Source organism: Chionomys nivalis, chromosome 5 (genome assembly GCF_950005125.1).
Source record: "Chionomys nivalis chromosome 5, mChiNiv1.1, whole genome shotgun sequence".
Taxonomy (NCBI): Eukaryota; Metazoa; Chordata; class Mammalia; order Rodentia; family Cricetidae; genus Chionomys; species Chionomys nivalis.
In genome coordinates this window covers 31,774,636-31,791,967 of record NC_080090.1, presented here as the reverse complement: position 1 = coordinate 31,791,967, position 17,332 = coordinate 31,774,636, and the positions used below count along the sequence as shown (strand labels likewise).

The 17,332-nt window shown below is 45.6% G+C and overlaps 1 protein-coding gene across 1 annotated transcript in view; it reads right to left on the bottom strand.

The window, feature by feature from the left end:
- Nucleotides 1–17,332, bottom strand: part of Polr3a (RNA polymerase III subunit A) — a 39,655-nt gene extending 22,323 nt beyond the window's left edge. Inside the window, exons 1-12 of the mRNA XM_057770082.1 lie at nt 17,182–17,332; nt 14,587–14,722; nt 14,233–14,370; nt 12,373–12,544; nt 11,825–11,979; nt 9,231–9,470; nt 8,954–9,116; nt 8,699–8,835; nt 6,112–6,215; nt 4,997–5,138; nt 2,613–2,753; nt 158–227 (exon numbers count right to left, since the gene is read on the bottom strand). Of these exons, the coding sequence (XP_057626065.1) occupies nt 158–227; nt 2,613–2,753; nt 4,997–5,138; nt 6,112–6,215; nt 8,699–8,835; nt 8,954–9,116; nt 9,231–9,470; nt 11,825–11,979; nt 12,373–12,544; nt 14,233–14,370; nt 14,587–14,722; nt 17,182–17,225 (1,642 nt within the window). The 5' untranslated portion in view covers nt 17,226–17,332. The remainder of the gene's footprint in view (nt 1–157; nt 228–2,612; nt 2,754–4,996; nt 5,139–6,111; nt 6,216–8,698; nt 8,836–8,953; nt 9,117–9,230; nt 9,471–11,824; nt 11,980–12,372; nt 12,545–14,232; nt 14,371–14,586; nt 14,723–17,181) is intronic.

Here is a 17,332-nt window from a genome sequence, read left to right as displayed (position 1 = left end):
TGTGCAAGAGGATTCTGAGTGCCAGGCCAGTTGAGCCACCCAGGGGCACACTGTCTACTTTCAAACTAAAAGTAGAAAGACTCCTAAGACAGGTAATAGCCATTGTCTGAATCACTGTGCCTGGGAAGCCAAAGTCTCCTTTCAAGTTAACGCTCACCTGTTAGGAAGTCCTGAATGGCAGCGATGAGCGGCTCCCCATTTCTTGGGGTCACAAGGTTCGCTTTGGTCTGAAGGAGAAACAAGCACATGTCAGCCACTCTGGCTGGACAGAGCAGCCTGAGGGTCTGCATCCCGTGACTGTAGGCATCACATGGCTGTTGAGAGGTCTCCACCCCAGCAGTCTTACTATACCGTGCAGTTCCCTTGTTGATCAAGGGAAAAGAAAAGTTCCCTAGTAGGGGCTTACTCTGTAGCCTAGGCTGGCCTGGAACTCACAGTGATCCTCCTGCCTCAGTTTTGTGAGCACTGGCGTTAACAAGTGTAGCCAAGACCAGCTAAGAACATTCCCTTCTGTGAGAGCTGTGTGACCTCTCACATCAACCACGCCCATGTTTCTCCACAATGACAGGAAAACCAGTGATTTCTCTTTAGATCGTAACACATTGAGAGCAAGCAGAGGTCTCTTGTCACAGTGGGACTCTTCTAACGTCCACAAGAAATGTGGAGGAGTTCCTGTGTATCTCTGGGTTTTCTAGGCCTCCTTACCATGCCCAAGGCTCAGAGACCTTTTATTCTCATTTGTGAGCTATCTCATGGTAACGACCCTGCACCTGGAGTGGTCCATGCACACTCACCGAGGTTTACCGACCCTCGCAGAGGGAAGATAGCAGGTGGTCTGAAGTTAGGGACATGGGGTGGGGTCTCATGATTCTGTGACTCTGCACACTCTGGGCCAATATCCATGCTGGGCCCTATATGCCTTACTGAGAACTGCTGCGCATAGTGCCAGATCAAGATTTCTCCAGGGAAACTCGTACTTTATGATTGTTATTTTAATAAGTTCTTACAAAAAAAGACAGCAGTATGGCTCCTGACAGGCAAAGTTTAACTGGTTGAGTGGTGGCTGTTATTCCTGAAAACATTTTACTATTATCTTTAATTTAAAATCAGCATGTGCTTTTTGCTTTAAAAAAAAAAAAAGAACTACAAATATGTCTGTTACCCTAGTGTTAGGAACAGATGTAGGAGGATTACAGTAAGTTCTAGGCTAGCCTGGGCTACCGAGCAAGCCCATCTCAGCAAAGAAATGGGGAGGCTGGAAGTGTGGCTTAGTTGTCAAGTGTAATTAAATTTTATTTACTTACTTTTAGTGGGGTCAGCAATGAATTAAGGGCTTCGGGCATGCCAGGGAAGAATTCACCATAGCGCCACAGCCAGACTGTCTCTACAAGTGGATTTTACAGGTAGAAATAGGGGGTACTTACAAGGGGGAAAATACTCAAACCAGATGTGGTATAATATGTGTACTCTTGGCCACGAGGGAGACTGAGACAGGAGGACCTCTTGAGCTCATGAGCTCAGCACTAACATAGACAACATACCTAGGTCCCAGTTAAAACCCACAAGTCCAAAGCTATACAAGTCAATATTCAGGAATTACTAAAATGGCACAGTCCTACACAGAAGACACCTAATAGTGCCATGTACAGCAGGATGTAGGAGAGGCAGTGTGGATGGTACAAGAGGCAGAGACCAAGTCCTAAGAGCAGGCATGAATCTCCCTATCATAGAACCTCTGCAGCCACAGCGGACTCATTTTAAGTTTGGAAGACAAAAGAGCACAGTGCCCTTTAAGAGGCCAGAGCAGCATGGAATACGCTTCGGGAAGTTTTCATTGACGACATACTGAGCAACCCATTTAGAAGGGCACCTCCCCCCACACTCATACTGGCACTGTGCAATTTTCCCCCCCTTTTTTGAGACAGGATCATGTAGCTCATGTTGGTTTTGAACTCATAATGTTCTTGTCTCTGCCTCAAGTGGGCTGGGTCTCACTCTGTAGCTCAGGTTCTTAAGTGCTGGGATTACAGGAATGCAATGTGCCACCATTCAGGCTATTTAGTTTATTTTCTTTCTTTTTCTTTTTTTCTTTTTTTTGGTTTTTCGAGACAGGGTTTCTCTGTAGCTTTGGTGCCTGTCCTGGAACTAGCTCTTGTAGACCAGGCTGGCCTTGAACTCCCAGAGATCCGCCTGCCTCTGCCTCCAGAGTGCTGGGATTAAAGGCCACTGCCCAGCTTTCTTTTTTGTTCTCTGTGTAGCCTTGGCTGTCTGGCCTGGACCTCACAGAGATCCATCCGCCTGCCTCTGCCTCCTGAGTGCTGGGATTAGAGGCGCGCGTCACCCCCAGCTAGTTTCACAGATGTTACTCGTGTCCACATTTCCTCCCAAGAATCCGAAGTACAGATCAGAAAATGCCGTCCCACCCTAAAAAGCACTTGTTACTAACTCACAAGACTGTTCAGAGGCTCAAAGGGACCCAATGAGAAAACCAGACGGAAGAGCACAAGCCTTGTAGCATGCGTGAGAACAGAGAGGCCCGACTTCTCTGGGCTTGGGACCTGCACTACTGTTTCATGTGGGGCCCAACTCACACGTAATATCCCACTACCTACCCCCATGAGAACAAGGGCCTCGGCTTTGGCCTCCTCTGTCTGGGGAAGATGAAGGTTCATTTCATCCCCATCGAAGTCTGCATTGTAGGGGGTGCAGACACATTCATTGAATCTGAAGGTCCGGTGGGGCTTGACCCTGGCCTGTGGAACACCAAAACAAAATATGAGCACCCAAAAGCTTCCTTGTTTCAAGCCATAAAGAAAAAACAAACATTGCCTAGAAAACTAGGTACTTTAAGGAAGTAAACTTCTATTTATTCTTTTGTGATAAACACAAATCACTTGTAAATTAGCCAAGTAAATTTAACATACTATAAGGCAAATACCAACACAGGAGACAATATATACAGTCTACAATCCTCAGTATTAACAAAGTTTCAAATATAGTTTATTATAGAAGAAGCCCCAAAGCAAGAAATGTAAGTCTACCAAGTAAGGAATTTGGAAGTCAGTGATTCTCAACTCCCCAGACTGATAATGAAGGGAAAAGAACTAGCCATGGATACTACCCTTCCTTTGTGAACTGTTCTTCAGGGTGAGCCGCTGCCCTAAGAGCAGAGGAAATACGTTCATTAAAGAAGTCTGGATGGGGCTGGAAAGATGGCTCAGCTGTAAAGAGCATTGATTGTTCTTCCAGAGGACCAGGGTTCAAATCGCAGCACACACCTGTCAGTAACTCCAGTTTCAGCGGACCCAACACCCACGGCAAAACACCAATGCATATAAAAAAATGATTAAAAAAGAAGTCTGGATAACACGTGATAAAGGAAAGAAATTAGAAATTGGGGCCTCCTGTGTAGTCTCAAGTATCTGAATCTTTCCCTTAGCATCAGCCAGAGTGGGGTGGCCAGAACACAATGAACATCCCTTATACAAACCAAGAGCAATAATAGCCAGTACCATCTATACATCAGCCCTGTCAAAAAGCTGAGCCTTTAGACTCATTTCAAGCTTACAGGGGTGAAAAGCAATAGCAAAGCCACATCTGCAAGTGAGCCCACAGCCCACAGCATTCTTCAAAGCCACTCTGCCACTAAGCACTCGACACGCCTCAAGAAACCCACTCTTCAAATCTCTCAAGCATTTCAGTGGCTAAGTTTCTTGTTTTGGTTTTTCGAGACAAAATGTCTCTGTGTAAGAGCCCTGGCTGTACTGGAACTAACTTACTCTGTAGACCAGGCTGGCCTTGAACTCAGAAATTTACCTGCCTTTGCCTCCCAACTGCAGGGATTAAAGGCATGCACCACCACCACCTGGTTTTAGCTGCTAAGTTAAAGGCAAAAGCAAAATCAAATCAATTTTTGCCTGTTTTATATAAAGCTGTGTGTACAACACACACATCTTCTTTTTTTTTTGGGGGGGGGTTTTTCGAGACAGGGTTTCTCTGTGGTTTTGGAGCCTGTCCTGGAACTAGCTCTTGTAGACCAGGCTGGTCTCGAACTCACAGAGATCCGCCTGCCTCTGCCTCCCGAGTGCTGGGATTAAAGGCGTGTGCCACCACCGCCCGGCCACACACATCTTCTTTAGCAAAATGAAACAATTCCAGTGATTTTCACATCAACTCTCAAATAGATCTGTACCACTGTAATGTTGTGTATGAATCTTAGACCTCACATCTTAAAAGCATTGAAGGGAGAGGTTGGAGATGGTTCTGAGGTTAGAAGGACTTGCTACTCCAGAGCACTTCAAGTTTGCTTCTCATCACCAATTTTGGGCCTCTCACAACTGCCTAGAAACCCAGTCCAGGGCTGGAGAGATGGCTCAGCGGTTAAGAGCATTGCCTGCTCTTCCAAAGGTCCTGAGTTCAATTCCCAGCAACCACATGGTGGCTCACAACCATCTGTAATGAGGTCTGGTGCCCTCTTCTGGTCTGCAGGCATACACACAAACAGAATACTATATACATAATAAAATAAATAAATAAATTAATTAATTAAAAAAAAAAAGAAAGAAACCCAGTCCAGAGGATCCCATGCCCTCTTCAGGTTTTCACACTTTCCTGCATACACACAGATACACCCACCCCCACACACATATACATAAAATCTAAAAGATTAAATTTAAAGTTAAAATCAAAGTCTTATCCTGTCCACCTGAGTTTGATCTCTGGGACGCACCTGGGAAAAGAGAAACTATCTTTCCAGCTTGTTCTCCATGAATGCAAACACACACTGCTATAAACCTAAGAGGAGCACCTCACACTGCTATATACCTGAGAGGAGCACCTCACACTGCTATAAACCTAAGAGGAGCACCTCACACTGCTATAAACCTAAGAGGAGCACCTCACACTGCTATAAACCTGAGAGGAGCACCTCACACTGCTATAAACCTAAGAGGAGCACCTCACACTGCTATAAACCTAAGAGGAGCACCTCACTTACCAGGTGGGCCATGATGCTCAGCTTGTGCAGCGAGGGCTGCCGGTTGAACAACACCACATCTCCATCTATTAAGTGTCTCTCTACGATGTCACCAAACTTGAGCTCCTGAGCCATCTTTTCTCGGTTTCCGTATTTCAGAAACCTGAGCAAGCAGGACACACACATAAGGTCTCTAAACTAAGTTCTCCCACCACGTTTCCCGCACTCAGAGCAGAAACTGATGTGTAAGACACTACCATCTTTCTGACTTATTTGAGTCAAGGTCTTCTCATGTAGCCCAGGCTGACCTGGAACTTGTGAACTTCCTGCACTGACCTTCCAAATGCTGGGACTACAGACATATGCCATTTTCCTTCCTTCCTTCCTTCCTTCCTTCCTTCCTTCCTTCCTTCCTTCCTTCCTTCCTTCCTTCCTTCCTTCCCTCCCTCCCTCCCTCCCTCCCTCCCTCCCTCCCTCCCTTCCTCCCTCCCTCCCTTTCTTTATGACAGGGTTTTTCTATGTAGCCGCGGCTGTCCTGGAACTCGCTCTGTAGACCAGGCTGGTCTTGAACCACCTGCCTCTGTCTCCCGAGGGTTAGGATTAAAGGCGTGCGCCACCACCGCCCAGTAAGACCCTATTTTTACCAAGAGAGTGCTGGGAGCTGGTGGTACAGCTCAGCAGTACATAGCAGTACACCCTCAAAGCCCTGGATTTAGTCTCCAGATGCATGAGAAATGGATGTTAAAATATTAATGTATTTTGTTTTGGAATCATTGAAATACAGTAATATTCCTTTTTCTACAGGATCCTTAAACCCCCATGGCATAAACCCCTGCTGGTCACCTCACCTGGCTGTACAAGCCAAACTTGGTGAAATGAGCACCAATGAGAGATCCTCAAGAGCCCAGTGACATACAAAACAACACAATTGTATCTCAAGGGATTCTAAAAACGTCACATGTAAAAGAACAATACTTCATGCATATTCAGTGATCAGACGACAGACACAGGACCATTCAATTTAAACATCTACGGTCCACACACCAAAATGCCAGCCACTATCTGCAATGCATTCCACAGTTCTAGTGAACAGCACCATCAGGCAGGTTAACCCCTCACGACTGGGAAGGTCTTACCTTTTCATCTGCATGTGTCTCTGCTGGATGAAATTGGCTCCTGGGTGAACATCAGGGCCGTTTCGAACCAGTTTCCTCAAAAAATTGATGTTTGCTTTGTTTACCTACAGGACCGTGATAAGAAACACAGTAAGACAATCTTTCCTTCCTATAAGCTAGTTAGCAGTGCTCAGAACAACAGCTGTTCATTGTACGGGTTCTAAGAGAAAGCGAGCCACCACGAGGCAGCTGTGGCCCACAGTATTGACACATGGCAGACAGCTCTAGACCTTGGTCTCTAGTCTCCGCATGTGCACTGGACTGTATGATGCTGTACTAGAACGGAATCTGCCAACTTTCACCAGGCTCTAAGTGAAGATACGGCAGCAGAACCACGGGCTGTGGCCTGTGCTAGCCATGCTCTGTAACTTCTTGGTCAACGGTTTCAAGGGGAAGAATCAGATCATTCTTCATTCAAATGAGAACATTTGGAACAGGTTTATGACAAGTATTGACGATCTAGACTGTCTATTAACCTCATGTATGCAGCTAATCAGCAAGCTTTATTACCAGGCCCTGCGGTGGTCTAGGTCTCCACACAGAGCTCAGAGTGGGGGCCGCTGTAACCAAATCTTATACTCAAAGAGTATGAGCTGAACGCAGACTGCTGCAGGCTTTCTGGATGAGACAGAACAGCATTCAAAAGACCGGTAGTTTTACAGTTTAAAAACTAACAACCTATCCCAAGAAAACTAAGCAGGAAGGACTGAATACTTATTATTATTTTGACAATTTTGTGACTACAAGTTTTTGGATGGCTAGAGCACAAAATCTACAAACAAACAAGAAGCACAGTTTTGTTTTGTTTATTTATTTATTTATTTATTTATTTTGGTTTTTCGAGACAGGGTTTCTCTGTGGCTTTGGAGCCTGTCCTGGAACTAGCTTTGTAGACCAGGCTGGTCTCGAACTCACAGAGATCCGCCTGCCTCTGCCTCCCAAGTGCTGGGATTAAAGGCGTGCGCCACCATTGCCCGGCTACAGTTTTGTTTTTTAAAAATTTAGAAAATTTTTTTCAGTGAAATACTTTAGAATGTGAGGATTAAAGAAACAAAGGTGTTGAAAGTGTTGTCAGTGGGGGAAAAAGCCGTAGCATAGAGGTGGAGTGGATGTATTCATAAACACAAAGCATGATACAGGGGTTACTCATATGAAAATGCTCACATCACCAAAACGCGCAAACCAGAATGGCTAGATGACACTGACTGAACTGAGAACCGACTGAGTGTGTCTAGTGTTTAGGGAAAGCCTGAAATGGATGGGCATGCCCTTCTGTTTTAAAACACATCGGAATGGGCGTAGGGTGGTTTTCCAGCTTTGAGGCTTCAGTTTTGTCTTTAGCACTGGGGAAAAAAGATTATTCTACAGATATAAAAACACTCTTTTTTTCATTTGCAGCTCTCTCTAACTGACAGAGACAGCTCAATGGTTTATTAAAAGCACTTGCCAGCAGGTTTGAGGAGCTACGCTCAATCACTTGCACTCACTGTGGAAAGAACTGACTCCTGAAATTTGTTCTCTGATCTCCACATGCACACTCTAAGACACGTGCACTCACACTTATGCACGTATACACACACAACACTAAAACCAAAAACAGAATACAAAGAAACTTAAGTACTTTATCCATCACCCCTTTAAAAATTTAAAAAGCTGAGCCTGGTGGTGGTGGTGGTGCACACCTTTAATTCCAGCACTCGGGAGACAGAGACAGGTGGACCCGTGAGTTCAAGACCAGCCTGGTATACAAGCGAGTTCCAGGACAGGCTCCAAAGCTACAGAGAAGCCCGGTTTCAAAAAAGAAAGAAAGAAAAAAAAGCTGATCCAGGCAAGGTGGCACACACCTTGAATCCTAACACTTGGGAGGCAGTGGCAGGCAGAGCTCTCTTAGTTCAAGGCCAGCCTGGTCTACAGAGTGGATTTCAGGACAGCTATAGCTACATAGTGAGACCCTGTCTCAAAACCCCAAACCAATTCAAACCAAACCCAAAAAGCACTTAAAAATAAAAACCTATTATTAAATATAGCTGTTTTACAAGAATTGTCTCCTTCGAGTCAGTGAGATTCCATTCTTGGTCCACTGAGCAGGGTGGAGGTCAGTGGCCAAGTTCTGACAAGCCTGGCACACATGGTCCCAGGCTGGAACTCTACCTCTGCAACAAACAAACAGCAACAACAAAAAAACCCAAAGGAGAACACAACTACCACAACTACAACTATGACTGTACCAGTGTAGCTGTTACAGAGGCTGTGTATGTTTAACAAAGTGGGATGAGCTGGAGAGATGACTCAGCAGGTCAGAGCACTGGCTGCTCTTCCAGAGGTTCTGAGTTCAGTTCCCAGCAACCACATGATGGCTCACAACCATCTGTAATGAATTCCGACGTCCCCTTCTGGCCTGCAGATGTACATGCAGACAGAACACTCATTTTTAAAAACTCATCAACAAAGTGGAACTAGGTATTTTCACAAAGCTGGAGCTCTGCATGAAATATCAATGGAAACATTGCATTGAAAACAAAGACCTGGGCAGCTGAACGGCATTTACCTTCTCAGGAAACGTTAGAATTTTGGCCACGTGAACTGGCACAGCTACTTCATCAATCCGGAGGTTGGGGTCAGGGGAGATGACTGTTCGGCCAGAAAAATCCACCCTCTTCCCTGAGAGATTACCTCTAAATCGACCTAAATAAATCAAAACCACCATGAGTCCCATGACACACCCCGTGCTGTTTGGGGGGGGGATCCGAACAGACGTATACTCCCTCAACAGGTGACAATGGTGACCTTGTCGGGGACCTACCCTGCTTTCCCTTCAGGCGCTGCACAAAGCCTCGAGTCCACTTCTTGGGTGCCATGTTGAGAGGGATGCCGGAGAGCTCACTGTTGATGTAGAGGGCGCACTGCAGCTGCAGGAAATCCCAGTCCTCCATGATCATCTGTGTCTTGGCTCCTGAGATCCGGTGCTGAGTACAGAAAGGTTAGAAACAAACCTGCTTTCTGAGCTTCCTTGCATTTCAGTGACCAAACATCTCGGATTCACTGAGTGCAGAAGGCACAAGTCAACAGGAAACACTGACCTTTTTAATGACATCATTTAGGAAAATGATCTCTGTCAGTTTCATTGTGAGGTCATCTTCATTGGTTCCAGACTTCAAATCACTTACGACAGAGGGTCTGATACACAAGGGAGGCACCAGAAGCCGGGTGAGAATCAAATCAGAGGGTTTTCCAGCTTCTGGGTTCATCAGAAGCAAAGGGACATCTTCAGCTGGGATGCGCTTAAACAAATTCAGAACTACTAAGGGATTCAAGTTCTCCTATGGGAAGCAGGAAGGAAGGACGAGAGAGATAGTAGGTTAGTTTCCTACAGGTTGGTAAAGTCATCCTTCCCTTTCCTTGAAAGCAGGATCCCATGTAGCCTAAAACTTGCTATGTGGTAGAAACCTGCCTAGGGCTAGCTGACCAGCGAGCCCTGGGGTTCCTCCTGTCTCTGCTTCCCGAGCTGGGATTATAAGCAAATACCACCACAACTGGCTCCCCTACCCCATGTGGGTTCTGGACATTCAACTGAAATTCTTTTGCAAGCACCTAACTACTGACTTTGGTTTCTTTTTATTATAATCAGCTTTTTTCCTAATAAGCTTATATTATCTTTGAATTAAGTTCATTAAGTGTTATGTTGTGAAGGGGGGGAAGGGCTCACAACACTCCACCCTAGCTAAGGAGTCATTGATAGTTTATGGCTTTTAGGGAAAGGAGAGTCAGTTTTCTTTAAGGTGTGGCTCCTGGTGGGTTAACAGATGACCCCATATTCTTGATAATATGGATAGCATAAATTTGACTTGGTGGGTCATTTAAAAGAGAGAGAGGTCAGGTGGTGGTGACACATGCCTTTAATCCCAGTACTCAGGAGGCAGAAACAGGCGGATCTCTGTGAGTCTGAGGCCAGTCTGGTCTACAAAGTTCCATGACAGATTCCAAAGCTACAGAAAGAAACCCTGCCTTGAAAAACCAAAAATAAATAAATAAATAAATAAAATAAAATAAAATAAAATAGAAAGAACATGACGTTGTGGCGGGATAGGCAGTGGATCTAAGGGGGCTCGGGGGAAGAGCAGGGAGTAAACATGATGAAAATATATTGTATGCATATATGAAATCTTAAAGAATTAACAAACATATTTAAAATGTTAAGCTATGGGGGCTGGAGAGATGGCTCCGTGGTTAAGAGCATTGCCTGCTCTTCCAAAGGTCCTGAGTTCAATTCCCAGCAACCACATGGCGGCTCACAACCATCTGTAAAGAGGTCTGGCGCCCTCTTCTGGCCTTCAGGCATACACACAGACAGAATATTGTATACATAATAAATAAATATTAAAAAAAAGAAAAAAATGTTAAGCTATGAATCAATAACTTATTAAGAACTCTGCAAATTATCAGATATCCAAAAATTCTAAGGTTGGAGTCAAGTATGGTGTCACATGCCTTTAATCCCTGTTTTTAAGAGGCAAAGGCAGGCCAGCCTGGTCTATATAGTAAGCACCACGATAGCCAGGACTACATAGCAATGGTTCTCAACCTTCTCCATGCTTCAACCATTTAATATAGCTCATTTTGTGATGACTCCAACCATATAACTATTTTTGATGCTACTTCACAACTGTAACTATGCTACTGCTATGAATTGTCAAGTAAATATCTGTGTTTTCCGATGGTCTAGGGTGACCCTTGTAAGGGTTGCTCGAACCTTGGGGGTAAGCCCCACAACTTGAGAACCACTGACATAGAAAAACCCTGTTTCAAAAACAAACAAACAAAAAATGGTCATTATGTGTCTTATTAAATTATGAAATTTTCTGGAAATTTTATTAACTGAATCTTACATTTCAATAATGAAATGTTATACTTAAGTTGACATCAACACACATTTTCTCTAGGGATCTGGAGAGAAACAAAGTTAGAAAGAAACATCTGTCCAGGAAGTGGTGGTGCACGCCTTTAATCCCAGCAATGGGGAGGCAGAGACAGCCTGTGAGTTTGAGGCCAGCCTGTTCTACAGAGAGAGAGAGTTCCAGGACAGGTAGGGGGCTGTTCACAGAGAAAGCCTGTCTTGAAATGAAAGAAAGAGAGAAAAAAGAAACCCCCAAAGCCCAAAGAACTACTATGTGTGATATAAGTTTGAGTGCTCACTAGTCTTCTGGGGACAGACTATAACTTCTGTTCAATTCTACGGTGCTGCCCACAAAGGACCAGGCTGGCACAGACTGAGCTTGACTAATCAGCTCCACCCACGACCTGGGTATGGCAGCACAAGCCTGTAACCCCAGCGCTTAGGAGACTGAGGAGTGATGGGAATGGAAGATCCTGTATTACACACTGAGACCCTATTTACCACCCCATGCCCACGAGGAAAGGAAACCACTAAAGGGAAGAACAAACAAACACATGGAGCTCAAAGCCAGTCCAATCAACTCAGCGCCAGACACACACCTCTCAGGTCCATGAAGCACTACGGGAGCTGAGCTGACAACATAACCGGACCCTCGTGTCTTCTTGAATGTGGGCATACTGGGGATGGAGTGTGGAGGAGGGAGAAACTGTGTGCAAGGGTACGTGTCTGCACATGGGTGTCCCTGTATGTTTGCGAGCTGCAGGCAAAGGGAAAGCTTACCTGTGCCCTTTCCAGCAGTGGTTCAACCTCTTTGTTGTGCTCAATGGCTGTCTCAAAGGACTGCAGGAAATCTGACACAATGGGATCCACAACTTTTTTGTTGGTCTTGTATTTTTCATGAATTATCTTCAGCAAACCACATTTCTTTACAGTACCTATAAGAGTGAGTTCATTTAGCAAGGATGAAAAAGTCAGGTTCTTTGCTCTGCTGGCTAAAGGTTATAGTCTAATGAAACTGACACAGCAATCAAAACGGAGAGGGGCATTTCCCAGTAACACACCAGGGCCTAGTTCACAGGGAAAAGGCTGATTTTAAAACATCATGCAGCCGGGCAGTGGTGGCGCACACCTTTAATCCCAGCACTTGGGAGGCAGAGGCAGGCAGATCTCTGTGAGTTCGAGGCCAGCCTGGTCTACAAGAGCTAGTTCCAGGACAGGAACCAAAAAGCTACGGAGAAACCCTGTCTCGAAAATCAAAAAAAAAAAAAAAATCATGCAGAACCAATCCATGAAACAAGAAGTGAGCAAAGCCTCTGGACACCCCTCACCGTTAAAGGCGCCACAGTAGGAACAAGTGCTTTTCTTCCGACACTTATCTGAGACCTTCTTCTTCAGGCCCCGCTTCTGCAGGTAGGTCAGGCCAGGCCTCTTCAGGAAATCTAGAAACTGCTGCTTCTCCTCCTGGGACAGCATAATGTGACAGCAGGTTTTGCAGATCATCTTTTAAAGATTAAACAGAGTGGAAACAAAGGTAAGAGACTAGAAAATTCCTCCCCTTTGGAGGGGGCACACGCCTTTAATCCCAGCACTGGGGAGGCAGAGGCAAGTGGATCTCTGTGAGTTCGAGGCCAGCCTGGTCTACAAGAGCTAGTTCCAGGACAGGCACCAAAGCTACAGAGAAACCTTGTCTCAAAAACAAACAAACAAGCCACTCTGGAGCTACCGAAATGGGAAAGGTGCTTTGCGCCAAGTCTGAGTCCAATCCCTGAGAACGACAAATTAGGAGAAAACTGATTCCTGTGTGTCTTCCTCTGACCCCCACTGAGTGCCCCCATACATATGTATACACAAATTAAGTGAATGTAATAATACTGCTAACTGTCACCTCTTTGTTGTGCACATGGAGTGAATTATCACGAACCAAGTCCATACATAGAGGTAGCTGTGTTCTCAGGATGTTGGCGGTACACAAGGCCGGATGGCAAAATTTTGTTGCCATCTCTTTCTTAATGCTTTCTGCATTATTTGAACTGTTATTATTTTTGGGCAGTGCTGAGGAATTGAACCTAGGACCTTATGCATGCTAGGCAAGTACTTATCAATGAACGTCTATGCATAGCTTCGTTTTTGGGACAGGGTCTTGTTATTTAGTTCAGGCTGACCTTGAACTCACCTCAAGTCTCAGGCTAGCTTCAAATTTTCAATCTTTCTGACTCTGCCTCTCTAGTCCTGTGATTACAGGCAGACATTACCACCCCTATAGCTTTTAACAACTGGAATCTGGATTTTTGAGCCCTTAAGACAAGGTCTCATTAGACAGCCCGAGCTGGCCTTGGACCTGGGATTCTCCTTGAGTGCTAGGATTACAGTGTGTGTTAAGTCTAGCTTAACATTACTTGCAATGAATAAACTACCACTTTCATTGTATCTTTTCTTTTAACAAGTATTTATTCTAGTGTGAGAGTGTGTGTATATCTGCATGCAATCTATAGCTTATGTGTAGAGGTCAGAGGGCAGGCAGAAGGACTCAATTCTCTCCTAAACATGGGACTTGGCCACTGAACTCAGGTGGTCAAACTTGGCATCAAGTGCCTTTACCCACTAAGCTATCTCCTCTGCCAGCTATTACTTTCTCAAGGGAAGTAAAACATTACAGAATCTGTAAGGAATTTAACATAATGCAAGATTATGATTGTGGTAGTCTGAATGTACTTGGCCACAATAATTTTATAGGGGTGGCACTATTAGGAGGTGTGGCTTTGTTGGAGGAAGTGTGTCACTGTGGGGGCGGGCCTTGAGGTTTCCTCTGCTCAGGATACCACCCAGTCAACTTTCTGCTGCACGCAAGCCAAGAAGTAGCCAGCATCATGTCAGCCTGCCAAATTACCATGCACCCCGTCATGATGATAATAGACTGAACCTCTGAAACTGTAAGCGAGTCACAATTAAAAGTTTTCTTTATAAGAGTTCCTCTGGTCATTATGTCTTTTCACAGCAAGAGAAACCCTAACTAAGACAATAATACTATGTATTTAGTATAAAAACATCCCGCAGCTACACAGAGAAACAGAAACCGTGTCTCAGAAAAACAAACGAACAAAAGACTTCCCCTGAATACAGCCCTCCTCACTCACAGTTCCTGGATTTACTCCAATGCCTCTGACTAAGCAGTGCTCAATCTCCCTTACCTGTAAGATGCCAATGACGGCTCTGAAGTACCCCACATGAAAGCACGGCAACTCGAGATCAATGTACCCATAGTGGCCTAGACAGTCTGCCAAGTTTTTCCCACAGGTTTCACAGGGGCGGTCCTTTTCACTTGTCCCCTTTGGAGGAAAGTACACACAACCATTAGTGGAGAGCATAAAAACCCAATCCTCACAAACAGCCGCAAAGCTACAGTGTGTCTATACCAGTCACACAGAAGCTGGAGTTCCTAATGCAAAGATGGGAGCGGAGGGAGAGACCCTGACTGCTTCCTATATGGGAAGTCACTTCATTAAGTGGGTCAATTGTCAGATCCTGGAGGGACAGGGCCTTACCATCCTATGGTCCAGCACTCCATATAACAAGGGGGCATGGTTGTTGTCTTGGCTGTACAGGTTCTTACTGACAACCTGGATATGTGCTTGCTGGCGCATCTCCTCGGGGGACTTCATTCCAAAACAAATATGGCTTCTGCAATGGAAACAGACAGGGAAAGCCCACCAAAGCCCATGGGTCCAGGTACACACTTGGCCCACCAAAGCTTCTGCCCTCCCGACTCTCTGTACAAACTGGTTCTACCAGACCCCAAAAGATTTTCACTTCTCAAAGCCTTCCTTCAAAACAACCCTTTACCCTATGGGAAACAGTTTCTGTTTTCATGAAATGTTATCCATCTCCAAGGTCACTTGGTGCCTGATCTAATGATGAACAGAATGACTTTCTCAGTTTACTGCTCTGCAGACACTGGTTGTTCATCCTGCTCCCTACCCAATCTGGAATTCCTTCCTCCTCTCTGCTCTCACGGTTCTCAGCACCCCGCGACACAAGCCTCTTCCCACTGTACGCTCCTCCTTTAGTGCCACGTGTTTATTTAGTTATTCCTTTAGTGTCTTTTGTTGTTGTTGTTTTGTTGCTGTTTTCGAGACAGGGTTTCTCTGTGGCTTTGGAGCCTGTCCTGGAACTAGCTCTTATAGACCAGGCTGGCCTCAAACTCACAGAGATCCGCCTGCCTCTGCCTCCCGAGTGCTGGGATTAAAGGTGTGCGCCACCTCAGCCCAGGCCTTTAGTGTCTTTTGAAGTTCCTTCTTCCACTGCTATCATTTAAATACTGGAACCCCACCTTATCCTGGGTCACAACCCTCCTCATTTTCTTTTGATTGTACGATCATCCTGGCTCTGTATACATGGATATCTGCCAAATCTCTTTAGGTTAGCCACTTCTAGTCAACTGGGTATCGGCATTTTCAATTCAGTGTATCTGAAATATTGTCCATACCGAACACGTACAGGCTTTCTCCCTTGTTATTTTCTTAAAAAAAAAAAAAAACCCAACCAACAAGCAAACAAACAAGCAAAACCATAGTAAAAGAGGCCAAATAGATTACCTAGAGAAACTGTGCCACTCTGCTTAATGGACTGAGCATTCTCATCATTTAGTGTCTGTTTATGAGTGCTGCTGAGGGTTACAGCCAATGTCCCAGGGCGTGAGGACTGTCCAAAATGACACAGGATGGTACAGTCTGGGCCTCTGCAAAACTGACCTTCTAGCTAAACTCCAAGGAGGACAGGAGCCCACAACAAGGAATTAAGAGAATGAACACTTGAAGCAGAAGGCAGATCCCTGGGCCCACAGACACTGGGCATCGTCAAGCAACCACATGGAAATAGCACAACACGGCACAGTCAGCTAAGGGTACAAGAGGAGTCTAGTAAGGCCTGCAGGAGGCTTGGAAGCAGAAGAGAATTAAGTGTCAGTGTAATAGAGAGCTATTGAAGATCCAAGTGACATAGATCTAGTTTTATTTTGAAATGAAGGAAGGGTCTTGCTATGTGGCTCCAGGTAGCCTCAAACTTATGGTCCTCTTGCCTTGGCCTGAGTGCTGGGATTATAGGCTTGTGGCAACACACTTGACCTCATCTGCATGGTAACAGCATCCTTGGGCTGCTGGGAGAGAATGTATTTTCTGTGTATAGGGCGGGTGTGAAGTCTGGCAGGGGTGGATACTGAGAACAGCTGGGAGGTCACCCAGGTAAGGCAGCTGTTCTAGTGAAGGGCAATCACACACATCACGATGTCAATCTCATTTCTCTCTTACATTTCCCTTTTCCATTTCATACCCTAAGGCTCTTTGAAATTGCTTCTCTCTCATGTTCCCACATCCATCCTTAACCCCGCACCCCTAGTTCAGGTCATCATCATTCCCAGTCCGGATCCCTGCCATGGCCTCCCAGAACGAGGAATCTTACACTAACGCTGTCCTGGTCAAACACTGACAAAAGTCTGACACTCTCTGCAAGACTACCATAGTGTTAAGTCCCCTGCTCCACGGCTACAAGGCCACCCTGTCCTCCCAATATGCGATTTGAAAAAGGTCTGGTCTTACCACAGGGTAAGCCCGGACTTATTCATTATGTGTGCGCCCGTTATCCCCTCTGCTTGTCGTTGCAATAGCCACAACCATTGCTGGTTTCTCTACTCTCCATTAGACCAAGCAGCAAATACTGCATTAACCGGTAATCTTTAGTGTACATCAATGGCCTCAGTACTAAGGTTCGCCGGAGGAAAAAAAAAATGGACCCGCCTTTAAAAAACATAAAAACTCATAAAGAAGAGGGTCTACGGCTTAATAATTAAGCTTTGAAGCAGAGGGCCTAGAATAGCAGCTTGGATTCTGATCCTGTCACCTAATTGCCTGTGAAGTCACTTTCTAGCTGGCAAACTTGGGTCAGCATGCACCACTGTCTCCTCGCGCCCAGGACGCCCGTTCCGACAATGCTCGGTCCATACCACTTTCCCTGCCGTAGTTCAGGAACCCCCTAGGGTCTGAAACCCCATCCTGGAACTTCTTTCTCTCTTAACAATTGTCCCTCACCGGGAACCCTCTGGGACGCGGGACCCCAATCCTCGTCCCTTCCCGGCCGCGGCTTACATTTTCTTAGCCACATCGGTCTCGCGGAACTGCTCCTTCACCATGGTGCCGGCTGCCCGGGCGCCCTTCGCAGGGCTCCGACTACAGACACCGCTGTTGCTGAACCTTCCTGGGGTACTTCTGGCTTCAGAGCTAATAGAACTGCAGCAGT